The following is a 20,677-nucleotide window of genomic DNA, read 5'->3' as shown; positions in this document are numbered from 1 at the left end:
CTAACTATTACAACGCTATGGGCTTTGAGAACAAGCCCAAATCCTATAACTTAAACACTAGGCCCAATACAGAGGAGCAACTAACTCTAATAATTCTAACACAAGGGCCAAAGGAGGAGGACCAAAGCTTGTGTTTTGGAAGCCATGAAGGTAAGGTTGAGAGAAGAAAAAGACAATGCTTTCTTGTTTATTGCAAGAGCAAGAGAAACAGCCAATTTATAATGGGCTAGCTAGGGTCGGGGTCATTAACGTCAAATACTTATTTTTCATTTTTCATTTTTGTTTTTTGCCAACGTCAAATACTTATACTTTTCACATGTATGATTAGGATAGGAAATGAATCATATTAAAGTTTATAGCTGCCAAGAACTTAGCCTTGTGATTCAAAAAACCAATGAACCCGTGCGGGAGATGGATTCTGCTTTTCACTATAAAGAATAAAATCTAGAGAGGTGCAAGATTTTTACGTAGCCACTGTTAATATAAGAAGCAAGCTAGGGGACCAACAAATGGTCGATCTTTAATTTGTATTACAGGTGATCTAGATGGGGATGTGTTTCTTTTATCTTTTAGTTTATGAAATTTTGATCACCACTCTAACGTTGGATAGGTTTTCTTGAAAAGGGAACCTTATAAAGTGTTGGTTTCCTAACTCCTAATTTTTAAAAGGGAAAATTAATCTGGAGTTTCTTCTAATTTACCCAAGTTTTGAATCAGGTCCTTGAAATTTTTTTTCTTTTTATTTTAATTTTTCACCTTTAGAGTTGTTAGTTCCTACAGTTTAAATTTGTTAAATAAGTATTAACACTGTTAAGAATTTCTGTTAAAAAGCACTGCCCACTTGATTGCCACTTCTGAAAACATCATATTCTCTTCTGGTTAGCATCATCTCCTTCCATTACAACCTCAGGACCAAGCTCTCCTCTCTCTTTTAGCTTATTCATCAACATCTCCCCTACCATTCTTGAACAACACAATCGTGAAACTGTACCTAGAGATGAATTCATAGATGAGAAGGGATTGGCAGTCCAGTTTGACACAATAACCAAGGAAGTGGACAAGGTTACCATGGTTGACTTGGCAATGACTCAAACCTTGTTGAGGATTTAGTCTAGTTTAGCTTTGGAGAAGTTGTTGGTTACTTCCTTGATCTCTCTGTTTTTTCTATTACTAAAGCAGGGGCTTGAATAAAAATAGAATTGTTTCTCTGTGTTGCAGACAACTTTTTAGCCATTTAGACATCATTACCTTAATTTTCAGAGGCATCGGAAAATTGCTTAGAACCAATGGATCTTTACTTTTGTGCTTAAACGTTGATCTGTGAAGCATCTACATGGCATGGCCAAGATTTTGGGTCCTATTTTGTGCTTTACTGTGACAATAGTATTTGGTTTGGTTAAAAGACCTCCAATACATTTTATGAGGTTGCATCCATCAAAACTGTAAAATAATTCTCATTCATTGAAAGAAGATTCAAATGGCCTCAAGTTGGACAGAGAAGGAGACGTGACCGCAGGGAGGTGTTATGGTGAAATGAGAAGAAATTGGGAGCCATTTATAGGTTGAGAGAATGAGGGAGAAGAGGAGGAATGAGCAAAAAGAGAGAGAGGGGAGCGTGGCAAGGTGGAAGAAGCTTTTAGACGTGGCTTTTTATTATTGAGTAGGCCATGCTTTTTAAGGAAAATTCTCAACCGCGTTAATACTTATTTAACAGATTTAAGCCACTGGGACTAACAGCTCTAAAAGTAGAAAGTTAAAATACCCAATGAAAAAAAAAAAATTTAGGAACCTGATTCAAAATTGAAATAAATTATAAGGGTATCTAAATTAGTTTTTCCTTTTTAAAATGTGGTTTTTCTAAAGATTTGTGCTCCTATTGAGAGGCAACCAACGAGAGACGGCCTATTAATCTTTGGTATACACATGTTAATGAATATATTATTTCAAAGTTGCAATTTCCTATTGATTCTCATCTCTAAGAAGAATGCAAAATTGACACGATTGGTTGATGATATCTACCTACACATATAACACGTTTAAATTAATAAAATGTGTCTGCGGGCGTACGTAAGAGAGAGAAAGAGATGGCTACACCTATTAAGTCGCTCTGTTCTTAATTTAAGCAACAGTTTATCTGGCAACACTTAAAATTAACCTTAATTGCAGAAGGATAGCAGCATTGTTCACGGTAAAATACACACGTCATAAATGGTGAAAAATGGGACTCATTCTATCAAATGTTGAGCATAGTGCCAATCAAGAACCCGAATACTCCTGGCCTAGTGGTGACTGGCTAGGCCACGAGTGAGGCGAGTCTCTGCTCTTTGAGGGCGGGGGTTCGAATCCTCACTTGTTAAAAAGGGTACTGGGGAGGGCTTTACTTGTCGCCCGGCCCGAATCCGGACTAGTCGATCGCTCGGGTACAACTGGCCCAAAGAGACTGGGGCCCAGAAAAGGCGCGGTTGGATACCGGATGGTTTATATCAAAAAAAAAAAAGCATAGTGCCAATCAAGAAACCGTACGTGTCTCTCGTTTCAAAAGGAGCTTTGAAACGGCAGCAATATATTAAAGGAGATTAACCAAATATAGACATGGATGGTTGGTAAGATTTCTTATCATGGAGTATAATATTAAAACTTTAAACGTGGTTTTCATGTCTGATTAAATTTATTTCTATTAATTCCCTATCCAACATAATCAAAGTGTATTCCCCCCGTCCCCCTTTTATTTTAATTGTCACTTTCAAAAGATTACTACTATATACTAGTTTCGATTCTAATTATACGAGCTAATTGACTTATTTGAAAAGATTAAGAAAATAAATTAAGTTAGTTATTTGTACTAAATTTGTGTTTTTTTTTCTTAAAATATACTTGTTAATCAAGTGTATTAGCTAGAATTATTATTGTTAGAATGTTTACCTTGAAAAAAAGTATAAATATGAGAGAAAAAGTAGATTGAGATCTCATATTTATGATCAAAATAAAAATTAAACAAAATCTTATATTAAATATCAGAAGTGGTATTTATTTGTTATTTTATAGTTGTTTGAAACAACAAGCACATCATTCATTTATGAGAACGGATGCGTGAAGAATGAATAAATATAATGCAGCCGATTGTTGAAACCGTGCGATGTGGGAGGCCGGGAGCCACGTCTAAGCTAACTGGGCCTTCTGCTGATTCACGTGATGGAGAGTTGGAGGCTAGCGAGGGATGCATTCGGCCATATTCTGGGTCATGGATAGGTACATCGAATCTCGTGTCTAGTAAGATATGTATGATTCTTTGATTTGGCAGCGTCACGATTCATAATTGCTTCCCCCAGTACATGCCACGGTGACACACACACACACACACACATATATATATATGTATGTATATATAATTCTATATATTTATACTCCCTTCCTTACTTGTTATAAAATTTAATTTTGTGAATAGGTTTGTCTTTTTTTATAAGATTTTTTTTTGAGTTTGTCAGAATATTTAATATATTATTATCTATTTTATTATTAGTTTAATATATTTAATATATTCGTTTTCTTCATTTATCTTACTATTACTCTCTCACATCTGTCTATTTATATGTAGGGATATATTTGAAAAAAAATTATATTTATTATATATTAATTGCTTTTTATTAATTTTAACTATTTTTTAAACCGTGTAATTTAATTAAAAAAAAAATCTTATAATAAGAAGCAAAGTAGTATATATTCTTGGGAAATCCAGTCATCAGGACTCAACTAGACATGATGATCGTGATTTGTGAGCGCAAACGAATAAATAATGTCGTTGAACTATTGGTCCGGTTTGATTTGTGTCATTAACACCAGGATCGCCAAAAACATCAAACCAACAAGAAACAAGAGTTAAAACCTCAAAAGAACAATATCACATCCATACTCAATTGAAGTTTATACTTGCTTCCGATCCTTAATATAAGATATAATCAACTAATTTAGAAAGATTAATAAAATTATTAAATAATTTAATTATAGCATATATTATATGACTTTTCTAAGCTACTTATATAGATTATTATATTATATCTCAATTTATAAGTGAAACAAATTAATTTGAAAAAAATAATAAATATAAATAGTTTAAAATAATTTAATTTTTTTTAAATTTATTTAAATTAGTTAATTAAATCTTATATTAAGAATGAGAGTGAGTATTCGATTTAGTTTGTAGCTTAAATTGTTGAGCGACTAACATGATCAACTTAGAGATTCAGTAACAGTCAAATAAATGCGGACGATGTTTTCTCATTAATTGTGCCACGGTGCAATTAATTAGACGTTGCCTTTGTTTTTATTCATTGTATTTTCTTTTCTAAAGTATTCCACGTTCTTCTTATGGAACTTGTTATCCAAACAACTGTTTCGTTACGGTCACTATTTTTCTAATAAATTGTTTTTTCTTCAAAATTTTCTTTAATTCTCACTTGAGAAAAATTTCTTGAGTTATGTGCATTTTTCCCCATTTCTTCAATTTTTTTATAATTTGTTAACAAATTTATAGATCAAAATCGATATATTTTCAAGAAAATTTTAATTCATTTTGGTAATGCACCCCTCGCCACACGTCATCTAATTAGGGTACCCGAGGGAAAACGATAGATTGGCATGAGGCTGCGAAATTGGAAAATTAGTGATCAATTGTACTTTGCCTTTGAGAGGGTTTTTAATCACCTTGGCTTCTCTCCTTTTTGGTTCCGGTCCCCGCCTTCTTTTACCCTGAAACCACAGCGTTTTGGGGTAAAATGGGGTGATAAATGTGTACTTTTCTAAAGATCATTTGACAAAGTGAAATATTTTTTACTGGCACCCAGTATGTTAAAATAATTTTTTATGTACATAATACTCTAAAACACTTATTAAAATGGTTTTTTTTTATTATACTTATTATATATATAAGAAAACGATTTGCTAAGATTTGTTTTTATCAAGTATAAAATATATTGCATAGTTCAATGAATATTTGATGCGATCCTTTATGCCTTGAGTATTGCCCATCTTTTATCCAATGATATACTACAACTTAACGGTGTTTAACGATGGAGATACAAAGTAAGAAAGAAAATGTTTTCAGATATCCAACTATTTTTAATTATGTCACTATACTTCCTTTTCCCCCTCAATATCATGATAATGTGGAGGAGTGAAATACGAGACCATCGATAAAATTAAGAAACACTTTCTGAACCAAGTGCCTTTCCCCTCTCATATATAGCTCTTCAATTTTTCTTAAGATTTTTTTATTTTTTATTTAATTTAATCTTGTGTTATATATATAATTATTAGTTTTTGAAATCTTTGAACGAATCGTCCCATACTCAGGTCGTAATATGAAGTTATTAAACCCAGAATTGCAGTAGTGAAATCATTTTCTATCCCCAAAAACAGTGAAACCAGGATTTGTGATGGTGAATCCTCCATCTATGACAAGATTGTGGCCGCTCACATACTTAGACTGGTCACTTGCCAAGTACAGTGCCGCCTCAGCCACATCTTGAGTTTCAAGCTTTGCACCTTTCAGGTTGGAATAAACCCCATGGACTCCGTCATCATCAAGCCTGAAGAAAGCCTTAGCCGACGGTGTCGCCACCAAGTACGGCGACACACAGTTCACCCGAATCCCAAACTGTCCTAGCTCCACGGCGGTGTTCCTCGTCAGGCCCACCACTGCATGCTTCGAGCTCGTGTACGCATGTGAGGCCCCACCGCCTATACAGCTACACACACTGGCCGTTGATATGATGCTGCCACATCGTGCAGGGACCATCACCCTAGCAGCGTGCTTGGTCCCCAGAAAGACACCGATCAGATTCACGTTAATGACTTCCTCGAATTCGGATTTCTGGTTTTCGAGGATGTTGGTTTTGTTGACACCGCCAATACCAGCGTTGTTGAGCATGATGTCAAGCTTGCCGTACTTTGAAACCGCAGTGTCCACGGCGTTTTCGATGTCCTGTTCCTTTGTGACGTCGCAATGGACGTAGGTAGCAGAAGAAGAGGAGGAAGAAGAAGAAGAATCTGTGATGCTTTCGGAAACTGAGTGACCCAAGTCATGTTGGATATCAGCGATCACCACTTTAGCTCCGTGCTGCGAAAAGAGCCTGGCAGTACACTCGCCAATTCCGCTCGCGCCGCCTGTGATCAGAGCCACCTTACCTTCAAGCCTGAAAGTGAATGATTTTACTTACAAGTATACATATTAAAACTTGAAACGTATTGGGGAGTTGATACTCCCATTAACTGGTAGATGAGGTTGTAATCTTTGCATACCTTCTCATGGCGACCGTGGCTAACATGGAGGCACTTCCCATGGTGGAGCTTTTAAGCCTTCTTCAACTAATACGTGCTAGTTCGATTTTTGCTGTGTGCTATATAACAGAGGACGAGGTGGGCTATTTATGGACAACATGTGAGTGGCTGTTTATGGATTAAAATTGTCATTCGATAATTTAAAGTGAACTTGTCATTTCTCATATTCAACTTGTCATTTGGTTGAGGAACATTTCAGACATTTCACCCACATTTTATATTTGCAAAAGTAAGATTGGGTTCTTATTTGCTATTTTTCAAATTTAGAGTCTTAAATCATAATTATACATATTTGGGGGTCTTTATTTGCAATTTTTTCTAAAGTTTATCCTTAGAATAATTGGGACTTTTCGGTATGTAGCACGTGTCATGAATGCGCGCGATCCTTGTTAAGTGATAAGACAAGCATTAGAATTAGATCCAATTTAACCTCACTCAATGTATTATTTAATTCAAAGTTGCAAACTTGTAATTGCAATCCTCTATATAAATTAAGAGAAAACGACATGATTGCCAGCTGATGAGGTAGAGAAATGGAATATATATATATATATATATATATATATATATATCACGTCACTACAAAAAAACAGACTTTAGACGATGGCTTTTGGCGGCGACAAAAAAAGTCGCCGCTGAAACTAAGACTTTCAGCGGCGACTATTTTTGTCGCCGCTGTAAGGTCGCTGTTGAAAACCTTTAGCAACGACTTTTTTTGTCGCCGCTGAAAGTATAATATAATAATATATATTTTATTTTGCAATATTAATAAACAAATTCAATTTGGCTCAGCGGCAAGAAGATTGGACACGAAAGGAGGCGGTCACGAGTTCAAACCTGGAAGAAGACACATTTAAGGTGAAAATATTTAGACGATGACGTGGCAAGGAGGAGTGATGTGGCAATGACGTGGAGGTAGCTAGTAATGATATGGCGGTCGGCGGTGATGATGTGGCCATCGACGGCGATGACGTGGCGGTCGACGGTGATGACATGGCGGCTGGCGACGATGACGTGGCACCGGCAGTGATGACGTGGCATTGGTAAAGCCAATTCTTCTTAGGTATTACTTTCAGCGGCGACAAAAAAGTCGCAGCAGAAAACACTTTTGTCATCGCTGAAAATTCTTTTAGTAGCGACAAGAATGTCGCCGCCGAAAGTGTTTTCAGCGGCAACATTTGTCGCTGCCGAAACTTCTAAAAGTTGCCGCTGAAAGTTTTCAGCCACGACTGCTATGGCAACGACTTTTTAGCGGCGACTTGTCGCCGCAAAAAACTTTTAGTGGCGACTTTTATACTTTCAGCAGCGACAAAAAGTCAATTTTTTTGTACTGAGTTTAAATTCATAGATTATGTAAGAAATATGATGGTACTAAACATATAGGTGATTATTGGTCATGGAATATCAAAAGTTCAAGCGTGAAAATCGCATACGTCTTTGATTAAATTTATCACGATTCCTTCGATCTCATATCAGTCACATAAGCATCATCCTTATCTTATTGTTAGACAAAATATCTTATATATATATATATATTTGTGTGCGTGTATAAATACATATTCATTCATAGGATGATATGTAATAACGTGACAGTGTAATGTCTAATAATATCATTATCACGCTGGCCAACAAAATAATAATATCATTATATCACAATCGTCATCTCTTTTAATTTGTTTTGTCTCTCTCCTAAAGCATCTGCAATACCATTTGGCTGTGCATTCATGAAGGCCCTTACAACTACATTCTTTCTTATCCTATTCATAAACAAAATTAAAGATACTCACTGCATCATTTTCACCACCCACTCCCCAATATATATATATATAAGAAGTTCATAACTAAGAACTCTATATCTAGAGAGTTGTCACTCGTACATGCATGTTGCACAGATACCCTTCATTATTTATCTCTGTGCATACATTGGCCTTTTTCCTTGCAGGTAATGAAAACTTTTGTCCTTAGCGCTGAACATATTGAGAAGTCGTTTTACAATACCAATAATAATAATAATAAACCATATTCTTGTTTATATATATCTAATGTGGCTTTAGAACTTCAACCATGTACCAAAAAACCTAGTTCAACTAACAAAGCCCGACACAGTTGGTAAATTACTGGGTCCCTTAAACTTGATGTTCTGGGTTTGAACCAGGCCGTGTGCATAGAAAAGGCTTTGTTGGGAGAGGTAAAACCCACTTCAATGATCTCTACATCTTAAGAGGATTAGTTTCTAGTTATCAGCTGGGAGATACCACCTGGTTTCTACAAAAAAAAAAAAAAACTAGTTCAACAATCCCTCATAGTGTTCGATTTTGGTTACAAGAGATGGTCAAGTGATAAATTCGTCGCTCAAGCAGTTCATGATCGAACATGACCCAAACATTGTAAGATAAAGAAAATTTTAAAAAATGAAAATTAAAAAAAAGATTCATATTGAAAGTTTAATTAACATGACAAGCATGGCTTTGAATTTATGTTCTACTTTTTCAAATAAGGCTTGCCAGAACGGCGTTCAGATCCTGTACACCTGCTATAAAGAAATGCAAGCAGTGCCTCTGCCTCATATAGGGCCCTTTTTCGTCGTCGTTGATTGGTCTATGATCCACCAGCTTTCTTGATACCAATGTCCCGAAAACGAGGTGGTTCCAAGGACAGCGTGGCGGGAAGATTTTGGGGATCGAACGAGTCATTAACTAACTCATTATTGATCTGTGCCAGGTTGATTTGTGGTCGTCTTCGTTAACATGGACATACTAGATCATCGCGGTATATGTGAATACTAAATATCACATTTTAAAACTTTTTCCCCTTTATTTTCAGTTTTAAAAAGTTAAATAAAAACTTATATATATAAAAGAAGACATATGATTAAAGTTGCATTCATAATGATAACTTGAGCATAATCAATTCGTCACTTAAGGACCGAAGGCACTTTGCCTCCTACAGCTCATTCCATACAGGATGGTAGCTACCGAAGTTGCAGTCACACTAGCTATAGTACAGCGATAAAAGGCGATACAGCACTCCCAACGCAGATTAGATCTTGGCAACTTTATTAAAAGCTCCAAGAGTGCACTACCAGATTTGATCTTACCGCTATGCCCAGAATTTATATCATATAGTACACGCTCCATAACATAACGCCGCCATAATTGGGAGAGTTTTGTATACGTGGAAGAATCTTATGGTTGAGCTCATCAATTGGGATATAACCACCAGCCCTGCCAATTGCCCCCGGAGACGCCGGCAGGCCAAGATATAACTTGCAGACGGGGAAATCAGTCCACTGTTCCACGAGTGTATACGGTTCTGAGCATTCCAGGGAGAATATTGGCACGAAGGGTTATTGTAGAACTGAACCCAAACATGGTCGGAGAGCACAGTTTCAATCGCTAAGTATGGACCTGAGATAGGATTTGCGGCTGATAGGTGAAAATCTGTTATCCTTCTGTGGACTTATGACATGTTCCTACTTGTTTGATACCAAAGTCGATGCCATCTAAAACCGCGTTTCCTAGCAGGCCTTGCGAATTATTCTGATGGCCACCGAGAAAGTTGGTCCAGATGTAGTCCGCAGCTTGTTTGGCGTCTTGGGCCGAAGAAAGCGAATAGGTCCGAAACTCTCCTCTGAGAGAGAGGAAGATTTTGACGCCTTTGCTTTAGCAGCAAGCTATTGGGGAGGCATATTTAGTGCAAAGGACACCCCAGGATTCAGAATAAGGTCCGCACAGGTTTATGTGTGGAGTTTGTCTACCGCAGAAGATACTGAGGAATGCTATGTTTATTATCTCGTAATCCGGTGGCGCATGATTCAGCCAACTCTCCTTCACGCGCATTCTGGCCCCATTTCGTGGCAATTCCTGATCCCTTGGCAGAGCTGAAGCGAGACAGCAGGATAATCGAATCTTGCCTTTTGGAAACCATGAATGCGCGCGGATTGATAGAAGAAAAGACATGCTTTTCTTGTCTAGGACGAGGAACATGAAAAACCAATTCACAATAAAGGGTGTACGGGTTATTAACATCAAGTTCATTAATTTTTTTCCCTATGTCTTAGTTCTCCACTTTAGCTGTGATAAAAGAACCTTTGGTGGTTTGGTTACGTGGTAGATTGATCCTATTCCTTATGTTATGAGAGAGCATCGCATAAGATAGATAGAAGATTTACATGGGAAGCGTGCTAAAGTTGAATTTTTGCAGTCATTAGTTGATTCTGGGAACATAACAGTAGCAGGCTAGAGGACTATGCCTGGATACCGTGATATTTAATTAATTCGATTCCTCTCATTAATGCGAACGGGCCAATGTTTTTTAATCCTAACAATTGCTTCTTGTTATACTGCATGTGCGGTTATCAGTGCTTTTCAAAGAAGAATTAATTGTTCGGATATTGCACTGTTTCCATATGTCTACACCTTGAAAAGGCATTACAGTATGAACTTGAAGCAATCTTCTAAATTATGATCTAGCGATTTTTTGCGCCTAGCTAGCTGTAGTAGCGTGCTTATAATCATCGATACCCGTTCAGAGTTATAATTATTTCAAAATCTGGTCGAGGATATAATCTCCCCCACCCTCCAAAACCAAACCTGTAACAATGCGTAAAGCTCTTTCACAAGAGCATCCTGTAATACAAGTTTCCGCCACCTTCGATGAACGTCAAAATCAATGCCATCTAAGACAACGAACGGTTCCTAGTATGCAACTTGTTAATGGTTCATCAGCCGAAGAAAGGATATAGATCGACGACATGATATCTGGCCAATAACGGTCTGAGAGTTTGGGAGTGAGCTGGTTTTGTGCTTCAACAGGCCCCCAACGGTAATGGTATTATAGCGAGACTCGACCTCAAGAGTTGAAATCTCAGAGCATCTAATGGTTTAGTGAAAAGATCTTTCAATTGGTGTTTTTTTCCATAGGTACAAGTATCCTCTTATCAGAAGTAATCATATTTAAAATATGGTTAAACACTAAATATAAGTACTTTTTTTAATAAGAATTTGAATATTAGTTTATCATGTTTTGAGAGAGTAACTAGCCAGTCTATTCCCATGTCTATACTCAGCTCTTGTTAGTCAATTGCTGCAGGCCCAGTTATTTAATATATGCCCTGGAATATTTTTGTAGTGTTTTTGAAATTTTAGAGCTTGTAATATTAATTTGGAAAAATCCCATTAAAGTACCCCCAAAATATAGAAATCCCGTAAAGGTGACTCGTATTTGCAACATTTTTTTTATGAATTTCGAACTTGGAAAGATTAAAATAAAAAGGCCCTATTTCAGAGAATTTACACTACTAGAGGAAGAATATAATACATTTGAGTGTAGTAATTTCTATGAAACATGTCCGTGATGAGTTCTATAAAACATTTCCTTTTTTACTTTGATTTTTCCAAGTGTGAAACTCATAAAAAAACTGTAAATTGGTGAAATGTGCTTCTAGTGTAGTAAATTTCTTAAATTTCCTAAAGTATGCTCGTCTTCGTCGATAATTAACAAAATCTTGCAAACCGCTAATATGAAATGGTGAAACCTATTTCAAGCGCAGTAAACGGTGTAGTAAATCTCCTGAAATATGCCGTTTTATTTGATAGTTTATATATTGTTTTACCCCCATTTTAGTAAAATAGTTTGATTTGATGGCCAATAGTTATAATTTTTTTCTTTAAGAATTCAGCGGCGGATCAAATTCCACTTTGACCAACTTTTCCAGAAAAAATCTAGGCCGCTAGAGCATCGGCAGCCTTACTTTTTGAAAAGAGCAATGTCATTAAAAAGCACAATATCTCATAATTCTATTTAAATACACTTGTGCATTTTATTATTTCTGTTGAAAGTGGGGTCACCGTTCTAATTTTTGTATATGTCCAAGGTATTTTTAACGTAATTTTTCTCAAGTTTAATTTTTATATTTAATCAAATGGAAATGGAAATGGAAAAATTGAAAAGGCCTTTGACAATTATATTTCTCCCTATCCCATCCCTTTGTCCTCATCGCTTCTCCTTTATTTTTACTCCACCTTCATAATATCATTGTGCGTAATAAAAAATTTTATATGAATAAAATAAATTTTGAAAAAATCACAAAAAAGTCCCTGAAAATTGAAACATTGCATACAAGGAACCATTCATAAAAAATTTATCATTCACTTATCAATTATTGTCAAAACCAATATTAATATTGTAATGGGTTCCTATTTGCAATTTTTTAGTGTCTTTTTTGTGATTTTTCCCATAACTTTTTGGCCCGAAAAGTATTCAAATCACAACTACTAATTTTTCGGCCTGTTGGCTTTTCATTAGTCATAGCCAAGCAACTGTAATTTTACTCTATTATCAGTAAAATTATCTTTATTAAACATAACTAGGTAGACGTGTCCAAGCTTGGCCTGTACTTCATTATTTCTCTTGTCACGACTTGAGCAAAATCTAATATTAAAATCAGATTATTAGCAGGAGTTGGGGTCTGTGTAGAGGGATTAGGTGGAGATGCAAGGATTTGCTATCGGATTAATTATCTATATACATGTGGCAGGCACGTACGGGTCAAACGCTAGCAGCAATATAGGGAACAATGTCGTCGATCTTACGTGAAATTTCGGTTTCTCCCTGATGTGATTTGGTTGTTTTCAAGTTAAAATTTCTTTTGTCAAAAAATGTGGTCATCTTATCGGAAGCATCTTAGAAAAACAAAGTATATATGATGAGAAGTTTCACAGTACATATGAAAATAATGGACTAGGACTTCGGTCATTAAAGCATATAACCACCAATAATATTGCCTAAACAGTAGTTGAAAGAAGGCAACTTATGTACTAGCTAAAAAAATGGACAAATATAATTATCAAAATGGTTAAGACATACTCCATCAAATGGACTGGCCCTTGATGAGCTCGAGTTTAAAGAGGCCAAGTCAAGACATACGTCAAATGGCGCAAAATGGTTACGATTATTAAGTTAATCAACATTGACAGTTTAATACTATTGTGAGTAATAATTGTTCATGTCAATAAAATAACAATTTTTTGTCCCAAAAAATTATAGAAATTACTCATCTCAAATCATAAATATAACAATTGATGTCATCATTGGTTTATTCCACTAGTCATAGTCAAGCAACTGTAGTTTTACTCTATTATCTATTTAAGTTTAGTTAGATGTAGACGTACACGCTTGGCCTTTTTCTGTTGTCACAATTTGACCACAATCTAATATATTACTGGTTCTAATTATAAGATCTTATTTATAATTTACAGATAAAATCTTATAACCAGGAAGAGAGATAATATTAATACCGGATCGATTATTAGAAAGAATTGGGTTCTGTGTGAAGTGGGTACGAGAGATATGAAAAGATATCAAATTCATTAATTATATACGTGGCGCCTCGAGTTACACGCGAAGCTTTGTCGCCATTGATCCTGGGACCACGCGCGGGCGAAATTTCGATTCCCCTCTAATGCGACTTGGTTGTTTCTAGTTAATAATTTCCCTTGTCAAAAAATTTGGCCATTTTGTCGGAAGCATCCTGGAATAATATTAAAGTACAACGATGAGAACTCTCACATATGAAAATAATAGACTAGGGCTAGGGTTATTAACGTCAAGTTTCCTTCTTCTTCTTCTTTTTTCTTTTCCACAATACGACGAGCGACAACGCAGGCGAATGCCTTGTACATATCTTAATTGTAATTATCTCTTAGTTGATTCTTGATCCTTACTTATTGTCTCTAGCAACAAGAATATATAAAAAAATATTATGCGTGGCAACTGCGGATTGGCTTATGGATATTTTAATATAAAGCTGAAAAATATTGTAAGTAATAATTAACGACTACGTTATATTGTACCTCAAAGCATTGTAAAAGATCTATCTTGTCCTCTAGAATATATATGCCTCTATGTAAAGATATAAGGAACACATATTGTAAGTGTCTGAAACTATTTTTGCATACGACCACTTGTTGGTACTTTTAAAGCCTGGTTGATGAAGCGATAATGGAATACGATTATCATAGGGCGTTTGAATGAACAAATTGTGTGTGTGTGTGTGAGAGAGAGAGAGAGAGAGAGAGAGAGAGAGAGATGACTTAAAAAATCGTCAAAGACCAATGAAAAAAGAAAAAGGTTTTAAGGTTTTCCTAAATATATGGTCATCGAGCAGCTTTTAAAGGTAAATTTAAACCACAATTTAATACATGCATGTCCTTAGAGAAAATATAAATAAATAACTTGAAGTACAAATATGTGACATATTTTTCCATATATCGGCAAAAAAAATTATGGACATTAACAAACAGAAAAAGAAAAAAATATCAACTAAAACAGAAAAATGTTTTCTTTCAAGGTATGATAGATCATCACGCATTTTTAGATACAAATCTATATCAAAATTTAAACTATTTTAATCAAGAAAAAATATAGATAAATACCATCTCCAAATATGAACATGGTTGCATTATTGATAAATAAGTTATAGACATAGCCCAAAAAAAAAACACACCAAAGATGATCGGAAAATAGGAAGAAGTTGTAAGCGAAGGAGCATAAGTTAACTATGGCCTTGGAAGGCGGTCACATTAACGTCGGTATATTTTCCACAAAGTAAAAAGACTATTATCTTGAAATTTTACTTCTCATAACTTAGCTATGGACAAAAGAACCTATGATTGATTCTATTCCCTATATGTGTCTCATGTTAAAGGCGAAGCTAGCTAGCTAGACATTCGCGGCTTGTATTTTAATATTAGTACCAGAATATTAGAAGGAGCTGGGGCCTAATTAATTAAATAAGCAACGTCGTCGCTGAGTTATGGGTGCAATTTGATTTGTGTTAATTAGCTGTGTCAGCTGCACGCACCAGACGGATACGACCGCAAACATCGTCAAAATGAACAAGAAACAAAAACTAGTAAAACCTTAAAAGAACAGTATCACGTACTAAATTATTAAAGTTTTTATTTCTCATTGATGATAACCTGACTAGAATCAGGCTTTCATCACTTAACATGGAAGAAAGGCACTAGCCTCCGACAATTGATTCCATACATGACATAGTGGCTAGAGAGGTTGGAGTCACAGTCTAGTACTGCGATAAAAGAAGATACAGAACCTCCGACGCAGATTTCATCATGGCAACCAACGGCGCACGGACAACCTTAAGAGCTGCAGGGGCAGTACAGTTGATTTTACCGCTGTACCCAGATAGATAATCGTAGTACCTGCTCCATAACATAACCCCACCAAACTTGGGAGAGGTTTCTACCTGCGGAAGAATCTCGTTGTTGAGCACATCGATCGGGACATAACCACCGGCACTACCATTTGCAGCGGGAGACGCCGGGAGGCCGACATAGAACTTGGTGGCGTTGAAGGTGGTCGTCCAATGGTTCCATGAACTTACAAGTTTCTGAGTATCTCCATCATCTGTGTATTCGCAGGGAGGGTTGTTGTAGAACTGGACCCAGATGTAGTCAAACAGGCCAGTTCTGATGGCGGTGTCTAAGTAGTAATCTGGGATTGGACATTGTGGTGCTGCTGATAAATAAACGGTCTTCACTTCCTTATAAGTGTAAAGATCTTTAAGAAGGACATCCCAGTACAATTTTGAACCAGCTTCGATGTCAAAATCAATGCCATCTAAGGTCACGTTTCCGAGGAGACCTGCGCTTTGGCCACTGAGGTAGTAGGTCCAGAGGTGTTGTGCAAACTCCTGGGCGTCTTGAGCTGAGGAAAGGCCATATTGACCAGAGGCTCCTCCGAGAGAAAGGAAGATTTTGATGCCTAGGCCTTGGCAATAGGCTATTTGGGAGGCATATTTAGTGCAAGGGACACCCCAAGACTCAGAACAATGTCCTGAGAGGTCTATATTTGGAGTTTGCCCATTGCCGAATGTGTTCATGAATGCTATGTTGATGATCTCGTACTTTCTGGTGTCACATGCTGTGCTCAACTCTCCTTCATTCACATTCTGTCCCCAGTAGGTGACAATTGGGCAGCCTTGGGATGAGCTCAAGTGAGAGAGCAGCAACAAGGGCGAAAGGAGGAGGACCAGAGCTTGTGTTTTGGAAGACATGAAAGTAAGGGTTAAGAGAAGCCAAAGGCAATGTGCTTTCTTGTTTTAGCAGGAACCACAGAAATGACCAATTTATAATGGGCTAGCTGGGGCTGGAGTCATTAGCGTCAAATCCTATTATTTTTAACTCACGTTGAAGCAAGGAAATGCATCATTAATTAAACTATAAGAATATGAAGACTTTTACGTAGCACGTGCTATGAATGTTGAATTTTGCAGCCATTTTCTTCAAGGACCCCGCAAGCTATGTAATCACTAGCTGGGGAACCACGATCGGCCATCTTTGGTCTTCCTACGCTTCTAGATACATCATCATTTTTTCAAAAAGTTTATGTCTCTTTTTTATACTATATAGTTTAGAATTTTACGATATTACAATATTTTTTAAGAAAACTACTCCTACTTTATAAGTTTTTTCAACTTTAAGAAATGATCTTTTAAAAAATATCCCTATTTAATTAAGGACATATTTAAAGAGAACCAAAAATAGTTTTAACACAAACAAATTCCTTGATCTACATAGGAACTTAATAACTAATTTACATATATTAAAAATTTAGTAAGTTGGTTATTTATGAAAAAATGTTTGTTGACTTTCTTAACTATCATTTTTTTTTAACAACTATCCTCTCTGATCGTTACTTCTACTAATAGAAACTCTCTTTAATATATCAATAATTTGAGTTTGTGAAAAATTTATAAGTTTGAGAAAAAAATTGAGATCTTATATTTAAAATATAAAAAAAAAATATTAGATATGATGTGTATGGGTGTATGTGAAGTGTGGGTGTGCGATCCCCTCTTCCGTGTGGGGATAGAGGTTTAAATTGTCTAATTTAAAAAAAAAAAGGGATATCACGTGTGTAATGATCACCTTTTGCGGTACTGTTGTTAAATGATGATGAGCCAAGCATTACATCCAATTTAACATTACTCATCGATATTCGGTACACATTTTGTAATGAATGTGTTATATAATTCAAATTATTATCCAAATGTTAAATTATAAAATAAAAATAAATAATTAAATTTATGCTGCTAAAATTTGAAATGAATAGTTTCATTAAAAAAATAAAAAAACATTTTAATTTGTAGGAAATAAAATCTAAACCATTTAAATATTGATTTTATGATTAGACAAAGGAGAAGAGCAAAAAGAATGGGAAGGAAAAAGGAAAGAATGGAATTATATCTCTAATAAAACAAAAGAAAACGACGCGATTGCCGGCTGATGATGATGTGGAGAAATGGAATTATATGTATAGCACGTTTAAATTCATGATGCAAGAAATATAAAGGTACTATACACAGGTGATTATTGATCATGGAATATTAAAAGTTCAAACGTTATAATTGCATACCTCTTTGATTAAGTTTATCTCTACTCCTTCGATCACATCACATTTTTAATAATTGCTTCGCACATCGAGTATTAATAAAGGGGTAGTTACACCGAATTTTTTAATTTCGAGGAATATATATAACATTTGGTTTTAATATAGTGTTCTCTTCTTCATCAGGTTGAAGCATTAAATTAATTTTTTATGTAGATTATATAATTATTTCGTTTTAATATTATTATTTTCATCTCTTAAAAATATGTCATGTATAGTTATTTCTATAAAATATATAAACTCAGATTTCTATCATGGTCCTGCGAAGGGCATGTGTGAGAGAGAAGCATCATCCTTATCATTTTGTTAAATTAAATTTTGCATATCTATACACTCATTCATAGGATAACATATAATATTCCTCTAATCCTTAATATAAAACATATTTAATAATTTGATTAAATTAAGAAAGTTAGATAAGTTAGTTAATTATAAGAAATATGACATATTTTTCCTAAAATACCATAATCATCTTCTTTAATATTTTCTCTTCCTCTTCTATTTGATTATGGTTGAGAGAGTATCATAAAGGTAATTTAAGAAAAACTGATAAATATAAAAAATACGTATTATATTTATGAACCAAAATTAACTCAAAAAAATATTATATTAAGGATGAGAGGAGTAACATGACTGCCTAACGTGTAAACACCATTTAAATATATAATAGAGGCACGCAAGCAAGGCAATCAATATATACTATAGGTTGGGAAATTCATGTGTGACAGTGACAGCAACGAGGATGCATGTGAAACCTTTTTTTGGCAGAATCCTTCTGCATATTAAATTTAGGGTTAATTAATTTGCAACTCCGGTAGTTTCAACCAATTTTGAGTTAGGTAGCTATAGGTTTTTTTTTAATTAGGTTTTTATACTTTTATCCGTTTTTAATTAGGTTTTTGTATCTATTTTTTTATTATCAAGTCCTTATAGGTTCACTCTATTTTTAATTAAGTCCCTGAATTTTTTATTCTTTATTTTATTTTAATTTTATAAAAATAGTGAATTATTATAATAATTTTATTATATAAATAATGAATTATTATAATATTTTATTTTTTACCAGCAAAAAAAAATTAATTGTTCTAGAAAATTTCCTGAATTAATTAGTTATATTACTTATTTTTTATTATATAATTATTAATTTAATTTCATTATCAATATTTTATATTTCAGTATTAATCTATTTAATTAAGTGTATATTTAATTAATAAATAAAAATTAAAACTACATGGACTTATTGAAAATTTAGCAAAATTATGGGGACTTGATAAAAAGAAAAATAAATGCAAAGACCTAATTAAAAACGGATGAAAGTATAAGGACCTGATAAAAAGTAAAAAAACTATAGGAATCTGATTCAAAATTAGTTGAAACTATAAAGACTTGCAGATTAATTAATCCTTCAAGTTACGAGTGATGTGAGTATGCATATGGAACTTTTACCATTCTGTAGGAGTCAAGCTCCTTGGCAAGATCATCATAATAACAGGTTCCACCTTGTTTGATCGATGCCAAAGGCGATGTCATGTAAAATCGCGTTTCCTAGCAGGCCTTCTGAATTATTCTGATGGCCACCGAGAAAGTTGGTCCAGAGGTAGTCTGCAACTCGTTTGGCGTCTTGAGCTGAAGAAAGTGAATATATCCGAGAGTCTCCTCCGAGAGAGAGGAGGATTTTGACGCCTTTGCTTTGGCCGTTAGCTATTTATAAAGAGCTAGGGCTCGGGTCATTTAACATCAAATAAGTTCTTTTCCATGTTTTAATTTTCAGTTTTAGCTGTGACAAAAGAACCTTCGGATACGTGGTGGCTAGATTGATCATATTCCCTATGTCATAAGAGAGTATCGCATGAGATAGAAGATTTACATGTGACGCGTGTTAAAGTTGAATTTTTGCAGTCATTAATTATTGGCTCTGGGAACATAACAGCAACAGGCTAGAGGACCATGCCTGGATGCTTGCGATGTTTAATTCGGTTCCTCTCATTAGTGTGAATTGGTTTTTTTCCACCCATAATAATTGCTTCCTGTTATGCTGCATTTTTAGGTAGCAATGCTTTTCAAAGAAGAATTAATTGGTTGGATCTTGCATGGTTTCCATATGTCTGCACCTTGTGTGCGTAATATTTGATGTGGCAAATAGAAAACTCATGCATGTCTGAGGTAATTATGATGTAGTTTTATGCGGCTTGAAAAGGCATTACAATGTGAACTATTGAAGGAATCTTCTAGATTATAACCTAGCGATTTATTGCCTCCTAGCTAATTAGTACTGGGCTTATAATCTCACCCATAATTATTCAGAGTTATAAATATTTCAGAATGTGGTCACAATGTGGTGCCGCTGATAGGTGAGTCTTTGTAAGGTTAGTACTTCAACAACACTCACGATATAATCAGCTCCAGCTCTGAATGTATTACTAAGTATTCATATGAGATTAAAGAGCATACGCATTTCTAAGGAAATATAATCTCAGATGATGCAGAAGCTTAGACACAGAGAGGGGGGGGGGGGGAGAGAGTACAGAAAGAGCTGTGAGAGAGAGAAAGGATCCCAAAATCATTACGCACACGTTTTCTTCCGCATCTTCATGCTTCTGCGCAATGCTTCAGGCCTCTGCCTATCTGATGGGCCTCCATTTCGTAAGCCCATACACTCTAGTGTTACAGTCATAAATATAATATCCCAATCCACTTTGTCTTTTATATTTATTTATTTTTTTTAAGATAACCCTTGTAATAGTTATACATGTTAAAGTCTCATCAAATGTTAAAACTAATATACTTGATAAGTAAGGATATTTAAAAAAAAAAACGTATTTATTATAAATAACTAATTTAACAAACCTCTTTAATATACTCAATCTCA

The 20,677-nt window shown here is 35.1% G+C and overlaps 2 protein-coding genes across 2 annotated transcripts; both read right to left on the bottom strand.

Annotated features, from left to right (window-relative positions):
• Positions 1-5,392: 5,392 nt before the first annotated feature.
• On the bottom strand, positions 5,393-6,338 carry LOC114742618 (secoisolariciresinol dehydrogenase-like). The gene is made up of 2 exons (XM_028930841.1): positions 6,298-6,338; positions 5,393-6,191 (listed from the first exon to the last, which is right to left on the bottom strand). The coding sequence occupies exons 1-2, from the start codon at positions 6,336-6,338 to the stop codon at positions 5,393-5,395; spliced, it is 840 nt and encodes a 279-aa protein (XP_028786674.1).
• An 8,920-nt stretch (positions 6,339-15,258) lies between these two features.
• LOC114742615 (hevamine-A-like) lies at positions 15,259-16,451 on the bottom strand. Its single transcript, XM_028930838.1, has one exon. It carries the CDS (start codon positions 16,412-16,414, stop codon positions 15,422-15,424), a length of 993 nt encoding a protein of 330 aa, XP_028786671.1. The 5' UTR covers positions 16,415-16,451; the 3' UTR covers positions 15,259-15,421.
• Between the last annotated feature and the right edge of the window lie 4,226 nt (positions 16,452-20,677).

Source organism: Neltuma alba, unplaced genomic scaffold (genome assembly GCF_004799145.2).
Source record: "Neltuma alba isolate B1F8T4 unplaced genomic scaffold, ASM479914v2 tig00003838_pilon, whole genome shotgun sequence".
Lineage (NCBI taxonomy): Eukaryota > Viridiplantae > Streptophyta > Magnoliopsida > Fabales > Fabaceae > Neltuma > Neltuma alba.
Note: the sequence above shows the minus strand (reverse complement) of the source record. Positions and strands in the feature narration are given on the sequence as shown.

Coding starts and splice junctions, on each gene's coding strand:
- LOC114742615 (XM_028930838.1), bottom strand. CDS start 16,414: ATGTCTTCCAAAACACAAGCTCTGGTCCTCCTCCTTTCGCCCTTGTTG.
- LOC114742618 (XM_028930841.1), bottom strand. CDS start 6,338: ATGGGAAGTGCCTCCATGTTAGCCACGGTCGCCATGAGAAG. Junction 6,192..6,297: donor GCCACGGTCGCCATGAGAAG/GTATGCAAAGAT, acceptor ATTCACTTTCAG/GCTTGAAGGTAAGGTGGCTC.